At 39.4% G+C, this 27,585-nt stretch overlaps 2 protein-coding genes across 9 annotated transcripts in view; one reads left to right on the forward strand and one right to left on the reverse strand.

Annotated features, from left to right (window-relative positions):
• Window positions 1–574: 574 nt before the first annotated feature.
• LOC120727222 (relaxin-3 receptor 1-like) lies at window positions 575–7,442 on the forward strand. The gene is made up of 2 exons (XM_040021428.1): window positions 575–828; window positions 2,917–7,442. Exon 2 carries the CDS (start codon window positions 3,044–3,046, stop codon window positions 4,247–4,249), a length of 1,206 nt encoding a protein of 401 aa, XP_039877362.1. The 5' UTR covers window positions 575–828; window positions 2,917–3,043; the 3' UTR covers window positions 4,250–7,442.
• A 3,865-nt stretch (window positions 7,443–11,307) lies between these two features.
• Window positions 11,308–27,585, reverse strand: part of LOC120727218 (ras/Rap GTPase-activating protein SynGAP-like) — a 56,774-nt gene continuing 40,496 nt past the window's right edge. For 7 of the 8 annotated variants that reach the window (XM_040021421.1, XM_040021423.1, XM_040021415.1 and 4 more), the window contains 5 exons: window positions 25,961–26,479; window positions 25,706–25,867; window positions 22,077–22,288; window positions 17,340–17,412; window positions 11,308–14,469 (listed from right to left, as the gene is read on the reverse strand). In XM_040021421.1, coding sequence (XP_039877355.1) covers window positions 14,443–14,469; window positions 17,340–17,412; window positions 22,077–22,288; window positions 25,706–25,867; window positions 25,961–26,479 — 993 coding nt within the window. In that variant the 3' untranslated portion in view covers window positions 11,308–14,442. The remainder of the gene's footprint in view (window positions 14,470–17,339; window positions 17,413–22,076; window positions 22,289–25,705; window positions 25,868–25,960; window positions 26,480–27,585) is intronic. The other variant, XM_040021420.1, reaches the window with a different exon arrangement.

The raw sequence follows: 27,585 nt of genomic DNA on the forward strand, positions 1-27,585 counted from the left end.
CTTGTGCTCATAATCAATATGTCAAACACATTGTTACCTGTAGCCGCCTGGCAAAGATCCTTAGAGGAAGATTAATCATTCAAAGTTATAGGATTCTGTGGGAGAAATTTACAGGAAAATTGTAGCCTTTGGAGCTAAATCAAGAACTACCGTATGGTCTATATACTGTTGCTTTAGAAAAGAATAGCAAGTAAGAAATGTCTAAATGCTAAAATGTAGTAAAGCAAGAACTGAATAATTGAAATGTTATTACTTTTTTTCTCAAGAAATCTAAATGTGGATTTTATGTTTTATAAAATCAGAAGTTTTTGTAGTAAAATTAATAAATCAATTTACAAATTAAAAGACAGTGTAAGAAAAAAATAATTCAAGTTTATAAGCATGTCTCAGTTCTTGCTTCTTTACTTTACAATCAATGTCTTTTGAAACCAGTCAAAGAACAATTACTCAATAAGTAAGTACTATAAATACTAAAGTGTAAGTGTATCTACTATGATACACTTGCATATATATGCAAGTCGGTGAAGACTCAGTGGTTTATCCTATCATCTTAAAGAATATTCCTTGCTCCAAATTAGCACCTAGAATCAGGGTCATTTATGTCCATTTAGGTATATGTGGAGCTTCTGCAGTGTGACTTCGCGTGGAAGGGACGTTTCTTAGTGTTTCGAACTTTTTAGCTGATTCTGAATATGCAAACTGAAAAACAGAATGGGGTGGAGCTTCATGCACTCAGAGTGGGTTGCATGGACATTCTTGCTGTTGTCTGACACGATGCAACAGAGGCTACAAAAACCTGCTGAAGACCTGCCACCTTTTGATAGTCGGGTAAGATATAATTATGTAAATTTTATTTCTATTTATGAAGTCGTGGGTAGAAACTTTATAACAAGCTAAAGTGGATTATTACCGTAATCAAAGACACAGTCTTTGTGTTTTATTATACCCTTTTCAGTTGCAAGGTAAGCTTGGCACTGTGCCAGTGTTTCTAACTTTTCTTTAAAAGTAAAGTCCTCACAAGAACAGGGAAACGCGTTACATCTGTCTGCTTCTCTCCTGCTTACTCACATCAGCCAGCTGATTACAAATCCCCGTTCACACACGTTAAAGGATGGCTGTGCTGTGGCTTCGGCTATGTTCACATGTAAAACCAACGCTCATGGAGAAAGACCGAAGCTACAGTCACACTGTTAAACGTTAGTTATCGGTAAGGTAACTAACTTTTCCTCGTTTTCGACTTGATAACCTTCCAGTGTTGTGCCAAAAAGTATTTCCCGGCATTTCCCCCCAAAACTTAATGAATTTAAACGCTTGATTGAACAAAAATCTTTCAAACAAATCTCTTATGAATGATGTCGTGTCATTTTGAGCAAGAAGGACCATTCCTATCAAAAAGTGAAAGCTTTTTCTGGGCAAAGTGGCTGTTAGATATTATTTATGTATCCATCAAAAGTCTCACTGACATTAAAAGTTTATTTTTAAAGACAGATTTAGCCAAGAGGGCGACAGAAACTGTAGCAACTAAAACTCACAGTTCAATGATCATATTTTAATCGACAAAAAGCAAATCCAAGTTGATTATAATGTAAGTAAAATCATTTTTTGTATGTATATATATATATATATATATATATATATATATAGCGAACACTTTCATTAATTCTTCACACTATTTACCAATATGATTATCTACCCTGATATAACATATTAGATCGAATGTAACACATAGAAAGATTGGAAATCAGGTGTTGGCAGACAAAAAATGGAAAGAGGAGAATGAAGAGATGTCGTGTAGCAATACACACATTACAAAAAAAGGATAATGTTTTAAAAAGCATAGAAACACGTTGTGTTCGCCCCGCAGCTTGTAAATGGGACAGTTTAAAAGATGGCAGATGTTTTTGTTTTTAAAGTCCCCTGTGGTGAAAAATGTTCTGGTTATCAAGAAAACTTAAAAAAAATAAAATAAACTTATGTTTTTAAAATGTTTAAATGCAAATGTGAAAATATTTATTTTACCCCGTATAACACTGATAGCGATGCTCTGTAATGTTTGCCAACACAGATCACATGCTACAGCCTGTAGATTAGTGTGAAATCAAGCTACACAGAACATACGTTTCTGAACTTGGAAAAAACCCCTGTGCATGCGAGACAGTTTACCTCTGCAGGTTGATGCCATGATTTTTCAAGTGAAAATGTTTTTAGATGATAATGTACTCGTATATATGTCTATGTAATTAAAGTACTCGTACAATTAATTCCTCTAAAGCTATAAGAAATTCACTCTAAAACTAAACAACAACAACAAATTAAATCCAGGAGTGTATTTTAATGTAAAAAAACATTTCGATTCTTATGTTTTCCTTTTCGCTCACAAATAACAGGTCTCCAGGAGATCTGTTGATCTGTTACATAACGAAATGAAAAAAATTACTGCGCTTGAAAAGTTGAAAAGAAATTTTATTAAAAAAATTAGAACTTATTTTTGTTTAAAAAGAAATCCTTGTTCATCCGAGGGGCTTTTCCGGCTTTGACCGTCTCAGGGTCCCAGTATATTCACATATTGAGGTCATCTCATGCTGCAGCTTAAAACTTGTAAAATTCAAAAGAAATATTTCTTCATCAAGCAACACTTGCAACACATCTGTTATCTCCAAGATAACTGATAAGTGATTTACTAATAAATCGAGCACTTATCGGGAATATAAGCAATGTGAATCTATTTGGCTGTTGTCAAAAAGAACTTTTATTTCATACAAGAATAACTGCGCCATTACAAACTAATTCTGGGGCTTTTCTGAACTCTGTGGCTAACACTTTAGTGTAATTTGTTTATCTGACAGAGCTAATCTACTTATTTGCTCATAAACTCCAGCGCCTATTATGCAGTAATAACTTCCTCTTTCCTTGCAGGGACCGATGATTGTCATCTAATAAACAGACTGCCAAGACTTACATTTTTAATTTATTGTAGTTAAAAAGAGGACAAGCGGACACATCTCGCCATCTTCAGGACAAACTTCACCTTCACTTTGACAAAATGTCAAACATTGACTTGCACAGACTTGAGCTCTACAAAAGCATCATGAGCAGTTGCGGTTCAGGCACATTCTGTAACAACTCTGAGCTGATTTTTCAAAATATGAGTATTTACAACTGGCTGGAGTTTCCTAATCCTCCCCACTGGCTAAGGATTGTCATCTCTGTGGTCTACTTTATTGTGGCTACAGCTGGAATACTGGGGAACTTGTTAGTAATGTTTCTCCTCTACTCTACTCACACCATCACCACAGGCAATATCAATTTCTTTGTTTTTAACTTAGCTGTGGCTCAGCTAATGTTTTCGCTGGCGTTACCATTTTGGGCTGTTGATACTGCGCTGGACTATAGCTGGCCCTTTGGCTTGGGCACATGTAAGGCCGTGTCCCTATTCACTGGGCTGAATGTGTTTGCTAGTTGCTTTTTCCTCACAGCTATGAGTTTGACTCGTTACTGCTATGTGGCAACTGCTCTCAAACCAGGCGCTTCCTTCTGCAGCAGATCCTGGACTTTCCCGCTGGCCACAGCTTTTATTTGGGCCGGAGCGCTCATTTTGGCCGTACCCCGAGCTGTGTTCGCAGAACTGAAAAATGTGGGCCTTGGCAACGACACAATATGCCTGCTCCGTTTCCCTGTTACAACATGGCTCGAAGTAAACCACCTCCTGCGAGTTGTGCTGGGATTTCTGCTGCCCTACACCATTATCATCCTCTCCTACCTGCTTCTGATGCGCTTCCTCTGTCGGCATAAACTGAAAGGCGGCAACTCTCGGCGAAAGACTGATATTTCAAAGTCGGTGGCAGTGGTGGTGTTCTCCTTCTGGGCCTGCTGGTTCCCATACAACATCCTCACGGTTTGGAGAGCCCTGATTCATTTTGACGTGGTTGATATCAGCCCCTCGTTCTACTCGGCTCAAGCGTACTTTTTCCCTCTCGCCAACTGTCTGGCTTTCACCAGCAGCTGCTTCAACCCCATCATCTACTGCCTGGTTAGAAAAGAGTACCGTGCGGCTCTCCTTAATGTGCTTTTCAAATTAAGTTTAGCCATTACGTCCAAGGTGCCCTATGGTATAAATTCTGAGGCGGGGTCAGGGCAAGCAGGCCAGCTGGGTATTCCAGTCAACAGCATTTTCAGCCACACGTCCCAAACTGACACGAGGAGATACGTCCCTCTGTCAACACTGCCAACTGTAACCTCCACGCTGTGAGGTCACAGAAACACTTACACCTTTATGAAACACGATGGAACAAGGATGGATGCTTTCCGAGGTTTCAGTGTGCAATATGAAGGTTTCCCATCTAAGATTGTGCAAGATACATATTTGAGATATGCTGTGATACTAAAGCTGCACCGAAGCTTTTGTGTCTGCATGAAGCTTTGTGCTTTAGTCTGTAACACTTTGTAAAAATGTATTCACTAATTCAGTATAAATCTAATTAAAAGAGGTCCTGGTAGAGTGCACGCCCCATGTGTGGGGGCTGGGTCCTTCCCGGCTTCCGCCACCAGACCATTTGCAGCCTGTAACCTGTGTACTGTCTCCCCACTTTCCTGTCATGTAACTATCACTATGTAATTAAGGCAAAAAGGGAGGAGATCCTTCCACTGCCTACATTGCTTTGCCAGGTTGATTGCTTAATCTACTAAAATGAAAACTGCTCAGCTGTATATGCAACTACACTCTCATATACCAAAGGGTTGAGACGTGATTCCTCGCTTAAAATGTCAAGCAACTCTTGCCCTTTTTTAGCATGTAAAACCGCCACCTGCAACAGCTTTCAGCAATCACACGGTAATTGCTCTAAGAATGGCTCTTTCTAGTGTCTTGTCCAATTTCTTTTCACTTGCATCTTCCAGTTGCTTGTACTATTTCTTAAAACACTATACAATAGTTTAAATCTTATGTGTAGATGTATTTGGAACAGTTAGTCAAAATTGTGATTGTGTTGGTTTTACACTGTGCGAGTCATTTGTTTGAATACAAATAAAAAATAAAATCCATCTTAATCTTAAACTCGTGAGTTTGTATTGTGTGTTTGCTCTTCACTCAAGTGGTCCAAATGATGAGGTGGGGAAACGAAATATTGAGCACATCACCAGTTTTCTAGGTTTTCTAATATATTTCTAAATATGAGATTTACATCAAATTCACACCAGTTGTCAGTAACAACCCATCCATTCCACACATGCAAAGAAATCACTCATGGCAGATCTTGTAAGGTGATGGGAGCAGGCTTGTTTTTCCAGCACATCCTATACTCAAAAACTGACACACTACTGACTGTAGTGTGGGGGAATTTGTAGGCCAATCATCTTGGCCATTTTTGCACATTCTGTGATTTGTTTCTGGGTGAAATGTGTATATCCCAGGAGAAATTTGCTCTGTTGTTTTTCAGTTCACCTGTCAAATATGGCTGATTTCTGTGTCTCACTTCCTCACTCTCTCAAAAGAAGGATAAAAATGAATATATGTGATTAGTGGTCATAAAGCAGTCTGACACTGGAGTACGCCACTAGATGGCACTATTGTTTTATCTTTAAAACCAGATGAGGCCCAAACTCACAGCATACTAACATTCACATTTCAGAGGAGGCTGTTATCCAGTGAAAATATAAATTTAGTATTTTTTTAAAAAAATACTTTTTTTCAAAGATAGGAAAATATGTTAATTTACTGTCTTGTCTCTTTAACATGTAACAGGTTAGCTTAATAAAAGTAACGGCCTGTTTTACTAATGAAGAAAAGTGTTGATTAAACAAGTAAGGAATAATGCAGTAATAGTGTTACAGTCACTCTGTGGAAGACAGCAGTTGAACAATGCAGCATGACAACAATGTTTGCAACCATGTGCAGTGTACTTGCTTTCAAAGATGGGGACTAGGTGCATGACCAGTTGCAGACAGTTGGCTCTTTAAAGCAACTTTGGTGTTCAACATGTTGATAAAGGGGGTAGTAAGACCGATTCATGTCTGATATCACTTTGCAATTAAATGGGCCAAATGGGGTCAAGTTGGCATCTACGTGCAATCTGTTTGTGATAATGTGGTGATTAAGTGAGATAAATCTGCAAAAATCAGAAATCTGTTGCCATCTGTCGATGTCTACATAGCGAAATATACCTTTAACAGAAATTCACATTAACTGCTGCCACTCAGAGCCAGACCCTCAAGCTCAAAAGGGGAGCTTGGATTGAAAGTGACTGGACTTGTTTAAGTTAAAGAAGTCTTCGCAAGCTCCTTAGAGTACTATGACCTGGATGACAGAGAACCTGCACAGACATGTCCTCCACAAATAGTGACTTAGTTGTTACAAGATGGCAATTTAAAAGCAAAATGGGGCAACTGTTGTTGGGATTTGGTGCTATATAAATAAAACTGAACTGAATTGAAGTTATTGGAAAACCTTTGTCAATCTGTCTGACAGTGATTTTGGTCAGTCTGAGTTGGACCATGGCCTCACTTCACGATTCCTTGGAAACAAGTTGCCTGACACCAGGTGAAATGTGCAATCGCTAGGCAACCAACACTTTATTTTTTCTCTCAGTTGCGAGGAAGTTACCATCCTTTTTTTGTTTTTACTTTAATGTGACTGAGGCATTAGAGGTGTGGATTTTATTTATTTCAGACTGAGCCTGGCTAGCTGCATTTCTCCTCCTCCTAATTGTCCACTTTCTCCTGATTTACGTTTAACACACAGACACGAGAGTGATTTTAATGTAAGGACAAGAAAGCAGGAGAATACTGAAATATCGAGCTATTCCCTTAAGATGCTACATTGAGTCCATTACCTTCTGCATTTAGCTAATCCTCAAGAATGGCCTCAGAAATCCTCATGGTTTTAATTGTATTTTATAAAGCAAGTTACCCCGATAAGTAGCTTATGCACGAATTATTTCTGTCAGTTTTTAACGATGCATAGAGAAGTCATCATAAAAAAGGGAGATCTCTCGGTGTTTTCACATTTAAATGAGCTTTATTGACATTGAAAAACATGACTCAATTCACCATGAAGGTGTGGGCTTCTGCAGACATATAAGTGTGGCAATAATTAGCATAAATATATTACAAGCCTACGGGACTTGTGAAGGAGTTGCTGAGAGGAAACCGAAAGAGCAGCAGAAGCTGTGAAACTGATTCACCTTCATTTTTTTGCAGGGTACCAGACATTTGGTTATCTGCAGTCCTTTGGCATCATGCAGATCTCTGATGGAGAGCAGCTGACATCCCATTACCCACTCAGCCATTGAAATGACAAGGGAAAATGCTAAGCCAGGTTGTTACTTGAGGGGATGGATTATGATTAGCCTAGTTGTGACAGAAGGAATCTGCGGGTTTGCAGAGGACAAGTTCTGTTGTAGTGCATTTTGACTGAAAATAATTTGGTCTTTATTCCTTTGTAATGACAAAGAAGCTGGCGAAGCTTCTGGCAGTATATCTGAAAGTTTAAAGCATTAAGAGGTATACATTTGGGAGGTATTATAGCAGCTTGAGTAGCATCAGTAAATATAGATCGACTTTGAAGCCAAGCTTGTCAACATTGTAAGATTTTATGACTGTGCTGAATGCGAAACTAAAATGTTGTTATTGTGGTATTGCACCAAATAAAACACTGAACTCTCATTGTAATTATCTTATACTGTGTCATACCACAGCTGCAGGCAGTTGGCTTAGCACAAAGACTGAAAATAAAAAGCAGCAGCTGGGTCTGCCTAGTACCTCCTTCAGCTGAAAAGCTAATTGATATGTTATATTTGTTTAATTCATACAAAAATTCATTTGTAAAATACTATTTTTCATTTTTTTAGAACTTCATTGATTGCCTGGCAGCACCAGTCTTTGTGTTGTATAAAAGAACCCAGTTTTCCCATTAACTGAATAAGTGCGCTTCCTAATTTGTAACACTTTTTCTTTAAAAGAAGCATTTGTTTATTCATTTAGCTCCTTACTTGACTACTTTAGGGCATCAAAACAAGATGAAACCATCTGGAATTTTATCGCCCTCTAAAGATGCCACAAAAAACATGTTTAGCACACACATTCAGCAGCATCCAAAATTATCAGGGGTTTGATATCGTTTTTCTTATGTTTATATTAATTCTCCATTTAACTCTGTGTTTGGACTCTCCTGGTGAAATATTTGGCTCTTTTTAGAAGCAACACGGCTGCTGAGAGTGAACCAAAACAGTAAAGCTGTTCAATAGAGTAGAGCTATTGGTTGATATTCTCTGTGGGCTTGTCCTTCTGGATGACCTCTTTCACATTTCACTTAGACATTTCGCCTGTTTTTACTATGAAATATTGATTGGTACAGCTGTTAAGTTCATTTAGTGAATCTTAATTTTGCTTATTTAAGACAAGAAATGGATTCAGACAGAGGACTGGCACCTCCTCCACAATGAGTGGGAGACTAAGAATGATCTGGGGCTGTGCGTGTGGATTTTTAATCAACTGCTTTACTGAAAAGCTCAGAAAATGTACCCCAGGCTGTCCCCATAAAAGTCTCACAGTGACTTTTCTGTCTTTTTAAATGTGCTTTTATGGTTCTTAGATATTGAATCTTACAATTCTCCAAACTGAGCGCACAGTCAATTTCAGTATACATATCAGACATGAATTCAGGGTTTTTTTATGTAGCACCAAACAACAACAACAGTTGCCTCAATAAATTTTCTAAAGTAAAAACTCTGCAGTTTTGGAGAGAAAACCCCAAAAATCAGACAATCTCCTAGGAGAAACACTTGGTGACAGTGAGAAAGAAAAACTCATCAACAGAAAGAAACTTCTGGTAGAACCAGGTTCAGGGAAAAGAGAAGAGAGAGAGAAAAAAAGCACGGGGAGACTGAATAAAACATCCACAGAGAAGATACCGCTTAATGACATGCAGCAGTGGTATATAAACCACCATGTTTATGAAGTTTTTAGGGTCAAATATCGTAACCTCGTTTTTGTCTAAATTTAGAAGTAGGAAATTAGTGGCCATCCAGGCCTTTACATTTTCAAGACACCATAATTTAATTAACCAATTTGCGTTATCTGCCTTAACAGATAAATAAAATTGGGTATCATCTGACTAGCAAAGAAAATATATGCAACATTCCAGATAATACTGCCTAAGGAAAGTATGCATAATGTAAAAAGGAGTGGTCCCAGCATAGAACCATGTGGAACTCCATGGGCAACTTTCATGTGTTAAGAAGATTCCCCATTAAGGTGGTTGGGATCAATCGTGTTACAGTTCAGTTTAAAAGTAACTTACTCAAGTACTTTAAATAACAGATTCTTGATTAGGGATTTAATAATTTATTTAAATCACTCAGAAAAATCACCTGAAAAATGAATACATTCCCTTTGTTCAAACAAAACAAATCATATCAATCAAGTATACTTACACTAATAATAATAATAATTACAAGCGCAATCATACCTACAATAACTACCATTATAAATAAAACTACCAACATTAAACATCCACCACACAACATCAGGGGACTGGAGGGTATGGCTTATCAATGGGGCATGGCTTATTTCAAAAGAAATGTCAAGTAAATTAAGGTATTACATCCACTAGGCCTAATTCAAGTCAGAAATCCCACTGACTCTATATTTGTGACACATTAGGTCAATTGTGCAGAATAATAGCTGCCAAGAAAAATATTTTGCTTCATTCTAAAATGCTATACATCCATTTTAGAAACATAAATATGTTGATGTTAAGTACCCTTATTTAAAATATACAACATATATAATCTCATTTATTATCATTTATTATCTTGTGTAGCTGCAGCAAAGCGGCAGTTATTCTCCCTTGGGTCAACAAAGGTTCATACGACGTCTAAAATATGTCATGATTATGTAAAGATAAAGCACTTCTTCAGTAGCATCTTATATAATATTCCTCATCAAGTCTTGTTACAGTGGGGCATTTGTCACATTTTTTTTATTTGGACCAAGAAAATAAACTCCTCTTCCTCTTATGTAACAAACGCTAAAAGGGAAGGTGTAAATTAAACTATTTGTAAGAATGAGATGAGAGCAGAGAGCCAGCCCAGATAAAAGCAGAGCGGTTGCTTTAGCGTTAGCACAAACCCCTCATTTAATGCGCTCTTTGAACTTTGTGTTGCTTCGGCGTTGAAATTTGTGGTTCGCTATTCTGTGCGTCAAATCTCTGTGTTCCTCATAACACCTGAGAGTCAAATATTTGGAACACGCTCAATCTCATCCCACGATTCAAAAAACATTAATATGACTGCAATGCTAATGGCACTTAAATACAATAGCAAACAGGACAGACTTTAGAAACGGTCCTGCGATGGCAACGGTTTCATACAGGAAATCCAAAAATAGAATTAAGCAATTAAACAAGCAAAATTATAACTAGTTTGTTAGCAGTAGCTTTAAAATAAAAGGAGGATTTTTAGCTTAATGGAATAAAGTACCCTCTCAGGTAACGTTACGAAACAGAAAAACAACCTTAAATTTCAAAGGGAGATGAGGGGAGGATTTCAGAGGTAGCACACTGTACCACTGCAGCTAATACAGAGAAAGTTTTCAATAATACATGGGTATACCATTTTATATATATATATTATATATATATATATATATATATTCTTTAAAAACATTTTTCGTAGATTATGGATTGCAGCTTCTTGTAAAGTGAAAACAGAAGTGCAGTATAACATTTCAAAATACTGTATTGCAATGCAGGCCAGATAAATAAACGTATATTTCCAAAAGAAGACTGCTTAAAACTGCAATCCAGCATTTGTTGAAAGCACCACTGCTAGTTTGGTTACACAAAGTAGGCGAGCTATTAAGACGAATCTCTTGTCGTATTTCATCTGGAGCAAAAATGAACTTAATCAGCTGTCGTCCCACGAACGCAGCCGCAGCGCTGCAGTTTCTGGATTGCAGCATTAAGAGTTAGAATAATATAAGAATCAAATTCTTTTTTTAAACCACAACTTCAACATGCCTGAAGGCCTACCCTTGATTCGAATACATTTTACATATAAGAATAGATATACATGAAGCTATTTTATACAGTTCTGGTAACATAAACATTTAACTTTGTATCATTGATATTTATCTTGAAATAAAATGTCTTTTTAAAGGCAAAGAGGTTAGGATAAATGATATCAACCATGAAATTTGTAATGTAAATGTTTCTAACATACAGAGTTAACCAACACACTGCTTATTAATTCATCACCTGACTACAAAAAGAAAAAGACATTTAATATACAAAGTTTACAGCTTTTTGTATTGGCATTGTTATTTTGGGCCCTGTGGCACAGACTGTAAGGCAGTCAAATCCTATGCACATATACTACATATCCCTGCTTGTAAACGTCTTATTGTTCAGTTGGTTTCACTGTGTCCTCTCTCGTTTCTCGGATTTCTGACCATTTCTCACTATACTCCCATGTTGTATAATGCAAAAGGCTGAATGCCACACTCTTCTGGAAAAAAGCAGAAGAGTCAGCAGGTTGGATTAAAAAAGATGCCTTCCAATTAGAAAGCCGTGTCAAAGTAGTTTTCTTTTTTTTGTAAATTTTGTTTTTTGTACATCAGTATATCTGACAGCAAACCGACTTGCTCGTCCTTGCATTTAAAAAGCACATGCAGAACTGTTGCACACCTATGCTTCAGAGACATTAAACACAACAGATGAGTAACTCACTACTTGTTATATAAGATTTGCGTCCGGGTGCACGTCTCGTTTTAAGACCATGTTTGTTAAATTTTCTTTATTTATATTTCACTTTTCAAACCAGGGTTACAAAGTGTCAAGCAGCAAAATCAACACAAAAAAAAAACACATTAAAAAAAAGATACACATAAAAAAAAATACCAGGCGTGATAGGCTGGTTTAGGCCAAGTTAGAACCACTACGCTCAATGAAATATTCCTAAAGCCTAAGGTGATGCTTTCAAATGGACATTTTGCATCGCTAAGAGCAAAAAGAAAAACCCAAAATAAATCCAGTTTAATTTGTAAGAGAAGCATCAGCCTAACACTGTTTGATAATCTCATCATGAAAACGGTTGCTGGTTAATTTTGTTAGTTCACTGAATTGCTCATTATTGCAGTTCTACTTGAAAAGAGCACACAGGCAATTAAGGTAACCAATTAAGCTCCTATGAGGTCAGGAAAACTGTGACGAGCTGTGTTAGTGTTATCTTTTCAAGACATTTCTGAAAACATATCATAAACAACAAGAAATTAAGTAGTAACATGACTTAGGATCCGCTGGAAGTTAGCACAACAAACGTCCCAGACCTTTAGGCTGTTTCCATCTTTATTAAACGTGGGGAGAGGTTAACCTTTGGACCATTAAGTTATAGATCACTTTCTTTAAAATGGTAAACTAAGGCATCGGCCTTGGCCAGGGGAGTTAGGTAGTTATTAGGAAGGAAAAACTGTCATGTCTCCAAAACTCCCCAGTCCCAGTTTGTAGCACAAACCATGGGAGTCTTCAAAGACCTGTGTTTCAAAGCAGGATTTAGCCTCATCCAGGTAACTTGAGGCTTTGCCCTGGATTTCATTATTACAAAAGGCGCTAGACTTTTAACCCGTGTACATCACCTTGGCAACTTCTGCTGCTGACCTGCAGTCCAGAGCAGGTTATCTTTGAGATCAGAGATCAACAAATACAAAATCAGTAAAGTATCAACCAATTCACTATTCCTGGAAGATCCCTCAGAGCGCCTATTTGTACTTGTGGACTTTATACTAAATTATATTTTAATATTTGTTGCTCTTAGACCCTTGAACACCAGCTGCAGGAATAAAAGCTAAAACCATCCCGTAAGCAACAATATTGATTTAATGGCGTAACTATCAGATTTCCCTGTGACTCAGTGACAGAGCACTGATACTGCTTCAGATAGGTTCAACTTTCTAAATACAGCAGGTCTTTCCAGCCTCACTGAAAAAAGCACTTAAAGTGTACACACATTCATGCACCGCTTTTAACACTACTCTACAGCGCCTTTCTACTGTTTTGTCTGCAGCAGCTCTGTTGCTTTACATCTGTATTGTGTTTAGCTCTTCATATTTTTCTAATATTACAGTTTTGCTTACTTTTGTAAAATCAGTCGCTCTGCTGCTAGTGGTCTCATGAATGGCTGCTAATGCCACCCCTTTAACGTAAACGTAGCTAAACGGATAAACTCTGGGTGAACTTATTAAGTTGGTAACCACCTTGATGTGACCGCTGAGCCTGACTGCAAATGTTAGGGTAAGTGAAGCCAGATATCCTGGGTATGCTTAACTTGCTCCGTAGCACAGGACTTGGTTCAAGCACAGATGGCATCACTGACAGGATCACTTTCTCTGATCAGCCAAAGCCCCTCCAGACACACCAAGAAGGCTAACTAGTTCTCTCACACTGTATAAAACTGGTGAAGTGCATCTTTAAACCAAATGTTTACATTCTCCCATAATTTTTCTTTAATGCTGCGTTGAAACACTTTGTAGCACTGTTTTGAAATGTTAGATTTACTGTAGTTTATCACAATTATCACTATTAATAATACTATAAAGTTAATTTAAGCTTATTTTTGTAAAGTATTCTCCATTATTGCAAAGATTTTAGTAGCTTTACGAAATAATTTTTCTGTACACTGAAAGTCAAGGCTTTACACTGCGTGCCAGGACAAAGTAAACCAACGAGAAGATTCAGATTGTACTTAAACACTTAAGGTGACTGTAGGACTTGTTTGGCATCTTTTTAGATGGAATGCATGGACTAAAAAGGATGCAAAAAATCATGATAACCACCTTTTCTTTTTTTTTAGTGAAAATACTTTTGCAATGACAATATGTTACTATATGATTTCACCAGAGCCAAATAGTAAAATATGTCTTTGCTTGGGCCCTGCATCAGAGGATAACAGCTGGCAAATGATTCGACGCCTGTCGCTCGTCACAGGCGTCACCATGAAGGGATATTGTGCTTATAAAAAGCCTATTTTACATTTTGTCTGCAGCCACCTTAGCGAGAAGAAACCGTGCTGCGCGTAGGAGGGAACACCGTGAGCACATCTTTATCCCCCAGAGTTTTGCACACCTCTTCTTACTTTTTTCCCGATTAAATAAAGAAACTCAGTAGGTACAGTATTGCCATTGTTGTGGCACTGGCTCATAAGAAGATTCACTTCCCACATTGGTCCTCGTGCTAAGCTGATTGTCAAGTTCTGGTACAGGCTAAGTTTGAATATGTGCAAGATTTTTTTTTTTTTGTCATTATTTATTTAAGAATGTGAGTTGACGCCTCCAGTAGTCCTGCTGGATCCACTGCAGAGCTTTGTCTTGATGGGGGTTGTTAGAGAAGGGTCTGAGTCAGTCTTCTTACACTGAAGTGACCATCATGAACTCTGGTCACTTTGGAACTGGCAGTCAGGATCCATATCCCTGGCTGATAGACTAAAGGGAGAGAAAAAGGGTCAAATTACTACTTTTCTTCATTTAAATCTTCATGAGGGTGGGAAATAGGATTTCCAGCTGAGAGTTAGATGACAAAACTGATACCACACATGTTTGTATAGCATATAAAAAGCTGATTAGCTTTGTTTAGCACAAAGACTGGTAACAGCTACTGTGGTTCTGTCAAAATCTGTTAGCTGGTAGGCAGTAGGTGCTTTCACAGTGCAGAGACTTTTTCAGAGTCGCTGTCAGTCTTTATAACTCAATGTACTCGATTATTATTAGGTCGTTACCACAAAGTAAGTACTTATATTTAATGCACAAGAGTTGCCAAAGCAAAATATAAAATGTTGGTTAGCAATTACCCCTAACTTGCTACTGGCCATCTGCTATAACAAGAGGTTATGTTATGGTATCAGCTGCTCTCAAGTCATTACAGCACTTCAGACCTCCTATTAGTGGTGAGAATGCAAATACAGGGAAAAAGACTTCCAGGCTATTTAGTTCACAGGTTGCACTCCACAGTTGGCAGTCACAGTCAGGTGCAGTACTGTGCAAACACGTCTTGAGCCACCATTCATTTCTTTATATTTTGCTAGAAAAATTGAGAAAAGGTGCAAACTTATTAAACTTATTAAATGGACAGAAACCAAAAACAGAATGTACAGTTCTAATGATCTTTAAAGTCAACACTTGGTAATGACCACCTTCATTTTTCAGCACAGCCTGAACTCTTGTAGTCAGCTATCTTGTAGTTTCTTAAGTAGTCTTCAGGAACTGTTCTCCAGCCTGCGTGAAGGACATTCAAAGATCTTTTTGGGATGTTGGCTGACTTTTGTTCTGTTCATCTTCAAGATGATCTCACATTGCTTCAGTGATGTTGAGGTTCAAGCTCTGTGGAGGCCAGTCAGTGACTGAGGGTGTTTTATTGTTGTTCTATCCAGGTATGAATTTACTGCATTGGCAGTGCTGAAAAATAAAGCCGCTGCCAATCAGATGACTTCCAGATGATATTGCACGGTAGATCAAAATTAGTATTTTTCTGCACTAATGATTCCATCAAATTTGAAAAGATCCCCAACACAACTAGCTGTAGACACAGACTGTTGTACCTCTCTTCTGACCGCCTCTGTAAACATTGATGATTACTTTCAGTCCAGTTCTTGTGTAATTTGGCATACCTCAGTCTTTTCTACCCATTTCCCTTCCTTAAGAATGGCCTCTTGGGTGGCCATCCTTCCATAGACATCATTTCTAATAAGGCTTCAAATGCCTGATGAATCAGCTGAAGGGCCAGATGCATCTCTCAGGTCTTGTCAGGTCTTTGCTGGATTTTTCCTGTTTCTTCAAGACATGACTTACTGTTCATCTGCTGTAGGTAGGTTGTTTTTTTTAGGCCTGACACTTGTTTTTTCCCCCTCCACACTACACATCATGCCAAGATTTCAGCTAATAGCTCTTTTGCAATCACCTTGTTGGTATAAAAATACTGTTTTATGCCCATCAAACTGTGTTTTCATTGGCATTTTTTGTAGATTTAACTGAAGAAATTGGCACAAATTGTGTATGTAAAAAAAAAACCCCATAAAGAACTGAGGGGTGACTCAAGATTTTGCACAAGACTGTAGCCACCAGAGAGGTTTGGACTGAAAGCAACTATTGCAAAACAACCAGCAGAGGTTCCAGACCAACACATAACCTACTCTTCACTTTTAATCTAGAGTAAACCAAAACAATGCAGGGTCAGTTTCATAGATTTTTTTTAGTTTGATATTAGCTTTAATCCAAATCTGCTGTTAATACATCAATGATGAAGCCTCTGAGGTGCATGAAAGACACCTTGGAAAAGGCCAGAGTAGCTTTTTTTCCCCCCAGTTTCCAGTCTTGGTGTTAAGCTAAGCTAACGTTTGCTAGCAGCAGTTTCAAATCTTCTATAAAGATTTTTTTCCATCTAATTCCTTTGAAGAAGGCAGACAAACATGTCTTAAACCATTTGTTTAAATTTCAGTTTCGGTCATGAGGAGGCTCATCGTAATTAGCACAACTCCCCCGATCTGAAGGAATAACATTTCTCAACACATTTATTCTTCTTCAGCGAGTATTTACCCCATGACAGCACTTTGAGCTAAAAGACTAATCCTACTTAGCGCTTAGCCCAAATGAAACTGTTTTACTAGGGTCTAAATTTGGTTGCAAGGTTTGATTGTTTTTCCTCATCACTCACTCACATTTGTTTGAGAAGTCTGGTGTAAAAACATTTACAATCTCACAGCAGGCCCATTGAAGCTTTCTATGTGTGGTCTGTATTTTCGAGAGGCTATTTTTACTGTTTGCTCCTGACACCGAGAGCTTCAAAAGAAGGTGACAGTATATTTTTAAGTACAGCACATTTCGGCACTAACTCAGCAGCCGCGCGCAGCCTCTTCACCTGCGTCACCATTCAGCCCACATGGTGCATTCATGAAACCAAGCCCTGAAGGATTACTGTGATGCTGCTGGTGAGTCACAGTCAAGGTTTTCTAATGATGAATGCGTGTTTTTGTGGTAAATAACATTCGGTTTCTGTGTTGAAGACGTGCTATTCCTTCACATAGACACACTCAGTACATAAACCCCAGGTGTTGATTTTGAGAATCAGCGCCATTCCCCCTTCAGGCGTGTGCAGTAAATGGTAAGATGTGATTTCAGATGTGACATATGTACTTTTGAAAGATGGGGATAAGCGGCGTGTATGACAGCTGCAAACTTTTCCCCTGCACTGGCTTTGCGGCAAATGCTCTGGATGTGATGCAAGAATGAAGCAAAAGTGTTTTAGGACATGACTGGATTAGCGAATAGGGATGATAAAAGAGGTAGACACAGGCACAAACCTGGTCTGTGAGGATTCGAGGCTTAATATCAGGAATGGCACCCCCTCTCAGCTCATCTTCCACAGCCATGAGTCTGACAACAGGGAAATAGAAACAAACATACCGGTTGACAAAAATAGAATAATGAAGCCGGTGTTCTTCATTTTTACTGTAGGATTATGCGGCCATATGATGATATTAAGGTCTTGACATGTTTGTGGGCACATTCAGCTATCCTCAGAGCTGCCTGAAGCTGAATCAGAGCCTCCCGAGGCTCTGATTCAGCTACTGAGGAAGTTCACATTCAACTGCGGAGATAGAGAATTTGTGAAATGAGTGTGTTTAAGACGGTTAAGTGTACACCCATCTTTTCATATGGTTTCAACCCAATGAGATGACATGTTAGCTTTGTGCATTTTGTAAAAATGTAGCTTTCAGAAAGGAATTTATTGTGGTACACCAGCATCTCATTAGTTATAAACTCAACTTCATTCCAAGTAGTATTTGCCCCAAAGCTATCATCTTTGTTATTCTGGCCTGGTTTCCTCCTCCTTTTAATACTTACTACAGTAAAATCAATGAGTGTTAAATAACTTGACACATAACCACACCAGAGGTGTTTACATTGATATTCTAGTTTAATGGGTGTGAAGTTTCTGGCATTAGTTATATTTAAATGTACCACATTTGGGAATTATGCCTAATTTGCTTTCTGTTTGAAGGTTTGAGATTATCTCGACTCTACTCAGCAAGTAAACGGTACCCTGTGGGAACAAAAGTCTGATGCCATTTAACCAATGTGGAGAAAGGAGAAAAACAAAAATAAAACAAGAACAATAATGATGCTTTGTATGCGAGTCACATCTCAAATGGTGGAAAACTGCAAAAACAAAATTAAAGAAAATACTGGCAGCTCCCAGTGCTTCTCCTCAGCCCCCTGGTAGATGCAATTATGATATCAATTTCAAAATCCTACCTTTTTCTTCATCAAACTCACAAGATTATTAGAAAACTTGACCTCTGTCCTTAAATTTGAGAACACTGAGAATCAAACTCAGAATAATAATGAGTTTTAGTAGATGCACCTATGGTATCAGTTTTAAACTCTAATGTCACCTCGTTCTGTAGTTATGGCATTCACCAATACCCCATCAGTCTTTTACTGCTGATATATAGCAGCCGGATAGATGTAGTCATACTAAGTGTTAGCAACATCAGGAAGAAGGAACATGAGAAGCCTGAGAAATACCAAGGGCTGAGAGAGGAGCTTGAGAAGATGTGGAGGGTGAAAGTAACAGTGGTCCTAGTAGTAATCGGAGCACTCGGTGTAGTGACTCCCAAACTGGGCGAGTGGCTCCAGCAGATCCCAGGAACAACATCCGAGATCTCTGTCCAGAAGAGCGCAGTCCTAGGAACAGCTAAGATACTGCGCAGGCCTCTGGTAGAGGATAAAAGCTTGAAAGATACTAGGCCACCCACAGGACAAGTGTGTAATTTTTACATATATGCATATATTTTTTTTTCTTTTTTTAGTACTACACTCTTCATACCCTTTCTTGGACTTATTAAACAGAGCCAGCTGCTGATTGGTGAATAAACCTCCGATTACAGGTTATGCACAGCCAATATGAACGGTCTCCCTCGCTGTTAGTTTTTTTAATTTTCCTGCAGTTTTTGTGACGAATGACACATTAGGTGGGAACGGACCATTAAAGTCTAACCACTCGCACAGATGGGATGTTTTAGTCTAATGCACTAGTGGCACATCTATAATAAATCTGTTTCCTTCGTTCTTTAATGCATTTTGTTTCATGCAGTGCTCCCAAAATTTCAGCCTTGCATACTTGTGAATATACAGCATGTATGTATAAGAGTGGCGTGTACATAGGTGGACTACATCTTATGCAGAAGGTGCAATGTGAAACAGATACGACTCTGCAAGGTGGTGTCAGGGGAGCATCGAATGGCAGTGTGTAGGTTGACACACAATCGAGAAGAGGAAGTGAGTAAAGACAAAGATTAAGTGATGGAAGTTGAAGAAGGAAGAATCCTGCACAGTGTTGGATGAAGAGTACAAAGGTGGTTGACATATTTGATGTGGAGATATCTAGGAGAGAGGGCAGAGCATTTATTGACCAGAGTGGTTAACTCGATTTTAGCACATGAGATGTCTAAGGAATGTAGAAGACATGCACTAGAACCAGTTTTAAAGAACAAGGGCGATGAGAAGAGATGTAATAACTACAGGGGGTGGAATAAAGCTCATGAGCCATAGCATGAAGATATGGGAAAGAGTTGTTGAAGTTAGGCTGAGAGGAGGCTTGGAGTTGGTGGCACTAACTATAAGACAAGTGGTGGAGGTGGAACAGCTGAAGATAAGATTTTCATTGGAAAGGACCAGAATGGACAAGATTGGAAATGACTACTTCAGAAGGATAGCTCGGGTTGAGCTTTCCAAAGAGGCAAGACTGACATGGTTGGACATGTGCAGAGGGAGGATTGTAGATCCATCGGATAAGAGACGCTGAATATGGAGATGCCAGGCAGGAGGAAAAGAGGAAGACCACAGAGGAAGTTCATGGATGTAGCTGAGGAGGACATGCAGAGTGCTGGGATGAGATGGAGGCAGATGTTCCACTGTGGCTAATCCTAATGGGAGCAGCTAAAAGAAGAATACTTGTGATTATGCCATACTGTGCATAAGGCTTGAGTGAACCCTCATTTCTTTATCTTTCGCTTTGAAGGAGGCCGACTTTCTTGATTTTTTAAAAAGTGATCTTTATTCAAGCATAACTGAAACATAGAAACTCAAGGGATGAATGAGTGTTGTGTCTACACATCATAGACAACTTATCAAAGAACCAATTTGAAATGGTTTCTTCAGGAACGTTGTTACTAGCAGTGTGTTCTCATTTTTTTCTGTTGAATTTATGAAAAATGCCAAAGATTGCACCTTTTGAGAGGCATAGAATATTATCGTTGAACCACAATGGTGATTCCTAAAAGAGCTTTGAGGAAAATCTCTCCTTGATATCTCCTTGACAAAAAAAAAAAGAGACGTCAGGCCTAAAAAACATCAACAGCAGATGAACAGTATCTGAAAGTCTCATCCTTAAGACATACGGGGAAAAAAATCCAGCAAAAAACTGACACAGGAAGTGAGAGATGCATCTGGACCTTTGGTCAGTCTATTGTTTGTTCACTCAAGCCTCATCATAAATAATCTGAATAGAAGAGTGGCTGTCAAGAAGCCATTCTTAAGGAAGGTAAGCAGGAAGAAAAGGCTGAGGTATGGCAACAGGTCTTAAGGAGTGATGAATGTAAATTTCAAATTTGAGATAAATGTCTACAGTCATCTATAAATATTCAGAATTTAAGATAGCGTTATTAGAGATCGCATGAAAACTGAGATAGGTAATATTAGTTTTGAGGTGCCATGCAATACTATCTGGACATCATAACAGCAACAGCTTCATTTATTAGCATGACAATGATCCCAAACACACTGCCAATGCAGTAAAAGCCTACCTGGATAGAAAAACACACAGTGGAATGCTATCAGTCATGGATGGGCCTCCCCAGAGCCTGGACCTTAACATTATAAAGCAGTGTGGGATCATGTTGACAGAAAACAGAACAAAAAAAGCAGCCAACATCCAAAGAAGAGCTCTGAATGTCCTTCAAGAAGACTGTAGAACTATTCATGAAGACTACTTAAAGAAAGGACATGAAAGCTGCATCAAGGGGTTCAGGCTGTGTTGAAGAATAAAGGGGCAGGGGGGTTAAAATTATATTAACTCTGTTAATTGCTACATCTATTTACCATTTTTCCAGGCAAAATATAAAGAAATGAGCAGCGCCTCAAAACATTTGCACAGTGCAGTATCCACTGTATGTGCTGTGTAACATGCGTAAAAATAGGTGGATGAATACACAAAAGGTGACGATCAGTTGATTTTACACAAAAATTCCACAGAGTCAAAGCAGAGGGCGTTTGGCTTGGTGTAAAGAGTTTTCAAAAGTAAGTGAGTAAGTAAGAAATACATAGTGAAATCCTCTGAATCCTATAAAAAAAAAAAAAAACCAACAGAAATCTAAAAACTAATGCTAACGCTACGGTTAAGCTAATGCTAACTCTCTCCAATCTTCTCTCTAAACTCTCTACAAGAAAGAAAGAGAACATGTTTCCCAAAATGCTGAACAATGATACATGTGGCATGACGCAAGCTGCATTTCAGTACTTAATGTTTAGTCATAGTTTGTGAAGGTCTTTGAGTTTAGTTTCGAATGGCATTTAATGCTGCTTCCTCCACTCAGCCGAGCGGTGTTATTCTGAGCTTCAGAACAGCTAGAGGCAATTTCTGGAAACCTAGAGAAGCTGGTGACCATCTTTTAACCACCTTTTAGAGCTTCAGTCTACAGCTCGCAGTGCTTTTAAACAAAATGGACTGCTAATGACAGAAGTCTTTATCTGACCAGGTCCAATGAGTGTTGAGTGTAACCCATGCTAAAAGCACCATTTCTGTTTCATCGCACTCCACTTTACAGTTAGATATTTTATTGTGATGTTGGGCATTATTTTGAAACTTAGTGTTGACTTAAAGTTTTGGTTATTTCATGAATTTAATAACAACGTGTGCGAGCCAACTAAAAAAAAATGTATATCAGTGTGATAAATCTCATTAGCGCGATGAAGCCCAGCAGTAACTGGCACAGCCTCACGTCTACCAGCCTGAGCTTGAACGCCACACTAATCACCTGTTGATGATGCCTTTGATTTGAGAGTCCTTCTCCATTTGCTGCTGCTTCAGGCGGCGCTCGCTGTCTTCCAGGCGGTTCTGATACTGCTGCAGGATCTTGTTGGTCTGTTGTTCCTGCGACAGAAGTCGCTGCTCGTATTCTTCAAGTTTGCGATGAGACATCTTCAGTCGCTCCTTTAACGAGTGAATTTCTTCTTCGTATTCTCTAACCTGAAAGAATGAATGAAATAATTGCACTTCACTCATGTCATTATTGGTATTCAGGAAAAAAAAATCCTGAATGATGAGTGATTTTATCCATGGAGACGACACTTTGTTGTTCAGTTCTCTTTTATGCTGAGCAACAAGTGGGATAAATGTGAAGTGGAGTAGTGTTGGGCTTTAATGTGCACCAGTTTCAATCTCTTAAGCACTGCATTGTTTCTAAAATAGGCGCAAGTGTGGGAGTTATTCATTATACAAAATGCTTTCTGCCAATACCCCTGCATAATTGTGTTAAAGCTCCAATCTGGAGGCAAGAGAAGCATGCATATGTATAAAAATCAACTGCACTCTTTTTATATTTAGCCAATCTTCCATTTGAGGTCATCTCCTTGTGCACCTCTGGGCTGCTTCCAGCGTGGCTGCTATTTTTACAAGTCCTGTTCTGACCATTTGTGCATATGTGCGATTTCACAAGGGAACTCAAACTTGTGCACAGAGCAAATATCAAATTCTGCATCAGTCTGATTCAACCGATCCACACAGAAATGAAAGATCCTCACACACCAGTTTGTCTTTTTGTTGATTTTCACTGTGTTGTACAATTTGTACCCTCAGGGCCAATCTGTCAGCGCAGTATCCTAAACATTATGAGGCATCTGAGGGAGAACATTTGGTTGACGACCTCAGCTGTGACAGATGCCAGCATACAACAGTCCTCCCGCATTCATTGACTTTAAAAAAATATTGCATTTTTTGTGATTGTTTTATTTTTTAAACACAGAAACACAATATTCAGTCATCACCATGCTTTATAATAATAATAATAATAATAATAATAATAATAATAATAATAATAATAATAATAATAATAATGGATTGGATAGCGCTTTTCAAGGCACCCAAAGCGCTTTACAATGCCACTATTCATTCACTCTTGCATTCACACACTGGTGGAGGCAGCTACGGTTGTAGCCACAGCTGCCCTGGGGCAGACTAACAGAGGTGAGGCTGCCATATCGTGCCATCGGCCCCTCTGGCCAACACCAGTGGGGAGTAGGGTAAAGCGTCTTGCCCAAGGACACAACGACCAGGACAGAGAGCCCGGCGACCTTCCGGTTACAGATGCGCTTCCCAACCCCCTGAGCCACGGTCGCCCCAAAATTTCTTTATAAGAAATTTGAATCTGCACAGCTGCTTCTTCTAAATTAAACTTCAGTTAAAGGGTCCTGATCAGACACACAATGAAGGAGATCCAACACACATCGCAGATGCACAAGTGGTCAGAATGTGACAGCAGTGATCAAAGTGATTCATGGCTACACAAGGATGACACCTTTACAGCCCTATAAAAAACTAAGTACATCTTTAAAGCTTCTATAGGAACTAAGAGGGTAAGCAGAGGGCAGGTGCTGCTAATCAAATGCACTTGATTAACTAATCTTCAACAACTGTGAGCTCTTCTAGAAAAGCAGAAGTTCTGGCAGTTTGCTGGTCTGGTGCATTCAGGTATTAGTTAACACAATGCCAAAATCTTCCTCCGAGTGGATGTCCCAGCTATTTCATCCCAAGGTCAAATGGCAAAATGCTCAGTGAAATGACAAAAAACCCAAGAGATACATCTCAGACTTTACAGGCCGCAGTTATCCTGTTAGATGTTAAAGTTTATGACAATAAAATTTGAAAACGACTGAACAAGTACGGTTTGTTTGGAAGGGTTGCCAGAAGAAAGCCTGTTTTCTCTAGAAAGAATAAACCACAATACTTTCACAACAAAACCCTTTGGACAGACCAGACCAAAGTGCAGATGTCTGGCCATAATGACCAGCACCACGTTTCGCAGGAACCAAACACCAGCACAAAACACCTCATACCAGCTGTCAAGTATGGTGGTGGAAGGGTGATAATTTGTGCTGGTTTGCAGCCACAGAGCCTAAACACATTGCATTAACTGAGGCTACGTCCACACGTACACGGGTATTTTTGAAAACGGAGATTTTCCGTTTTCGTTTTAAAAAATAATCCCGTCCACACGTAAACGCAGAAATGAAGGAAAACGCTGCTAGGAACATGCCAAAGCAACAGGTGGCGATATATTCCTAACCGTGTAGAAATGTTGGCCAATCAGAAGTCTAGAAGCCTTGGTGGGAAATAGTAAACAAGGATGGAGCATAGAAGCAGAACCGAGTGGTATGTGTGGAGGGACAGTAACTATGTGTGTATATGTAAGCATGTAAAAACTACAGAGAGTACAATTAACAGTAACAGTATTGTAGAAATTCATTTCACCGAAACAATAACGTGGCGCACAGTGTGACGTCAAAAAAGGCGCACACCTTTGACGCTGTGTTTTCTGCGTTTTCTGTTTTTCTCATCCACACGTAAATGCAAAAACTGAGTTTTCAAAAATATCCACCCCGGCCGGAGTTTTTAAAAATCTCCGTTTTCAGTGACCGAAAACGCCGTTTACGTGTGGACGAAAGGTGCAAACGCATAGAAAAATCTGCGTTTTCAAAAATACCCGGGTACGTGTGGACGTAGCCTGTGTCAACCATGAACTCCTCTGTACACCAAAGTATTCTGGAGTCACGTATGAGATTATCTATCTGACAGCTACAGCTTGGCCCACATTGGGTCATGCAGCAGGACAATGATCCCAAACACAGCAAATCTACAACAGAACCAACAGCCAAAAAACGGAAGAATCCAGGTTTGTCAAGCTGAATCAACTGAAGCAATGCTGTAAAGAAACAAACAATCTTAAAATGTGTCAAATGACTGAAATTTCAATAAATGACTACAGTGAGCATATGAGTGTGCTTGGTGTTGGGGACAACACCAAGCACTGGGGACACAGTGACCAGCATTTTATTTGTTGTGTATAAAAGCTGAAGTGGTTTTCAAGGCCAAAATGTTGTTTTCAGGAAGTCCTTCTGAGTCCTTTAGAAAATGTGTTATGAAACAGTATACAACAGCATACAGGTTGTTCAAACAACCTTAAAACTAAGCTTTTATTCCCATAAGCCACACATTGAGCTAGATGTGTACTATAAAAAAAAATGAAAAACAGGGTTACGGGGCTATAGGTAAGGTTAGGGTTATGGGGTTAGAGGCACAATTTGGTGTGACGGTGCTTCCACATCGCAAAACTATGACATCACTACAATGTGATCAGCAATGTCAAACCTGGACAAGCACTGGTTTTGTCAATGATATTAGATCAAACTCTATCAATCTATCCTTATTAAACTCCACAACACCTTAAATTTTCTTTATTTACCAAATGGAAATGAAGATTAACAAACACCCAACACTTCACAGAAAACTATGATGACCCCAGTTTCACACTTTTAGCTTCCAGTAATCAGAACATGTGAGATATGTATATTATTTGAAGAGGTGTAGGGGGGGGGAAAAATTGCTAACCCTTTCCAGCCGTGACTCATCCATACTCTTTGAGTACTCTTTGAGTTGGCCCTCACGGTCCGGCCGCAGGCTCTCGATGTCAGCAGAGAGATGTGGCATGTTGGACACCCAGGCAACCGTCCGCTCATTCAGGGACGGGGTGTTCAAAGTGGACTGAGAACCCTGAAACAAGCACGTATTGGTCTAAGTAGTTAGATTCTGTCCCATGACATTTAACAGTGATTCTTGTGTATATTTTTTTGTTTTGAAACTCACCTGCTTATTGACGACTGGCTTGAGCAGATGCTGCTGTGGCGGCTGCAGCTGTGACTGCTGAGGCTTCTTGGTGCTTTTTGTGGGCGTGTCCGTTGCCTCCTCTGCGCCTGCCGGCGGGACTTGGTTCTCTTTGGCGGAGCTCGTCTGGTACGGGAGCCCAGGAGCCGGACTGTCTGTCACTGACAGCTGCCCGTCCTGCTGCGTCTGCACCGTCGGCTGCTGCGTCTGCTGCTGCTGCTGTTGTGGCTGCTGCTGAGCCTGCCGGGATTTTGGCTGACTGCCGCTCGAGTTTGTTTCAGAAGAGTTAAGGAGGAGGTTTCTGCTCTGAGGACGGACCTTTGGAGGCGTGGAAGTGGCCGGGGTGTTAATGGACCGCTGGGACTTGAGGTGCTGGGCGGCGATGGATGTCTGGCGGACAGGATGGACTGTGGTGGGAGGCGTGGCCAAAGATGCAGGCGTGCCTGTGCCTGTGGGTGTCTGAGATGTGACGCCCATCAGGTGCTGCTGCTGAAGAGACTCCTAAGAGAAGAGGAGAAATAAAGGCAAATAATTAATAATACTCACTCAACCTTTCTGACTTGTTGAACAGAGGTGCATGTGAAAACACAAAAGCAGCTGATTGGACATCAGCCTGTCTTTAACCTTTACTTTGCTCTGTATTTAATGGCTACTACCTCAGTGCCACACATATTAATTGAAACCCAGGGTTTCTGGGTTCGGCCTTCAGGTGAGTATATAACCACCAAAAGCTGATGTTTCGTTCTGACACTGGAGACATAAACACACCCGCCCCAGTTAACCCGAGAGGTGTGGATGGTCATGAATAGCCATTTAGTGTTAAAACATCAGACGTATGCATATGAATAAACAGATAGATGGATAGAACGAAAGGTAATGAATTCATAAAGCACTCTCCTGATTACACCATCTGCATTAATACGCAGGAGGCTTGTGATGTTTGTTCCATTAAAACCCACGCATCAGGACAGAAATAGCTCAACTACATGACACCGTCATTAAACGCTATCATTTTACACAGATGTCATAGTAAACTTGTCACTGTGATGGATCAACAGCCCCAAAAAGCCAAAAAGTTCACTACAAGCCGTTTCATTTACATTTTTTGTAAAATGCGAGAATCTCTAAACTCTATTAAACAAATGGCAGTTTAACTTAATTGCTTCAACTCAAGTTTTCAATCTTACGACACAGACTGATTAATAACTACCCGCGTAGTATCTGCATTTCAACACTTTTTCCTGCCCTATTGACCGACCGCGAGTATCCAGCTAGTGTCGAAATGAGGACACAGTGTGTGATGGATGTCAAGCGCTCTATAAAGTTCAGCAGAGCAGGCGAGTGAATGATACTTCAGTGCGTTGTCTGTAGCCTGTCAAGTACCCTTAGGTTTCTGTCACATTTGCATATCATGCAGCTCAGGAAAGGGCCATTTAAAAAAACAAAACAAAAAAACATTTGAGCTTTATATGCAATCTGACAACCAGTCTCAACACAGCGAAAACAAAAGTGCAAGGAGGACCTAATGGACTCCAACTGCTAATCTGAATTCAGTGACTCAGTCGAGGTGTTAAACTCACACTAAGAATAAATGGCAAGCCTCTAAG

This window comes from Simochromis diagramma, unplaced genomic scaffold (genome assembly GCF_900408965.1).
Source record: "Simochromis diagramma unplaced genomic scaffold, fSimDia1.1 OVJJ01000753.1, whole genome shotgun sequence".
Taxonomy (NCBI): Eukaryota; Metazoa; Chordata; class Actinopteri; order Cichliformes; family Cichlidae; genus Simochromis; species Simochromis diagramma.

Coding starts and splice junctions, on each gene's coding strand:
- LOC120727222 (XM_040021428.1), top strand. CDS start 3,044: ATGTCAAACATTGACTTGCACAGACTTGAGCTCTACAAAAGCATCATG.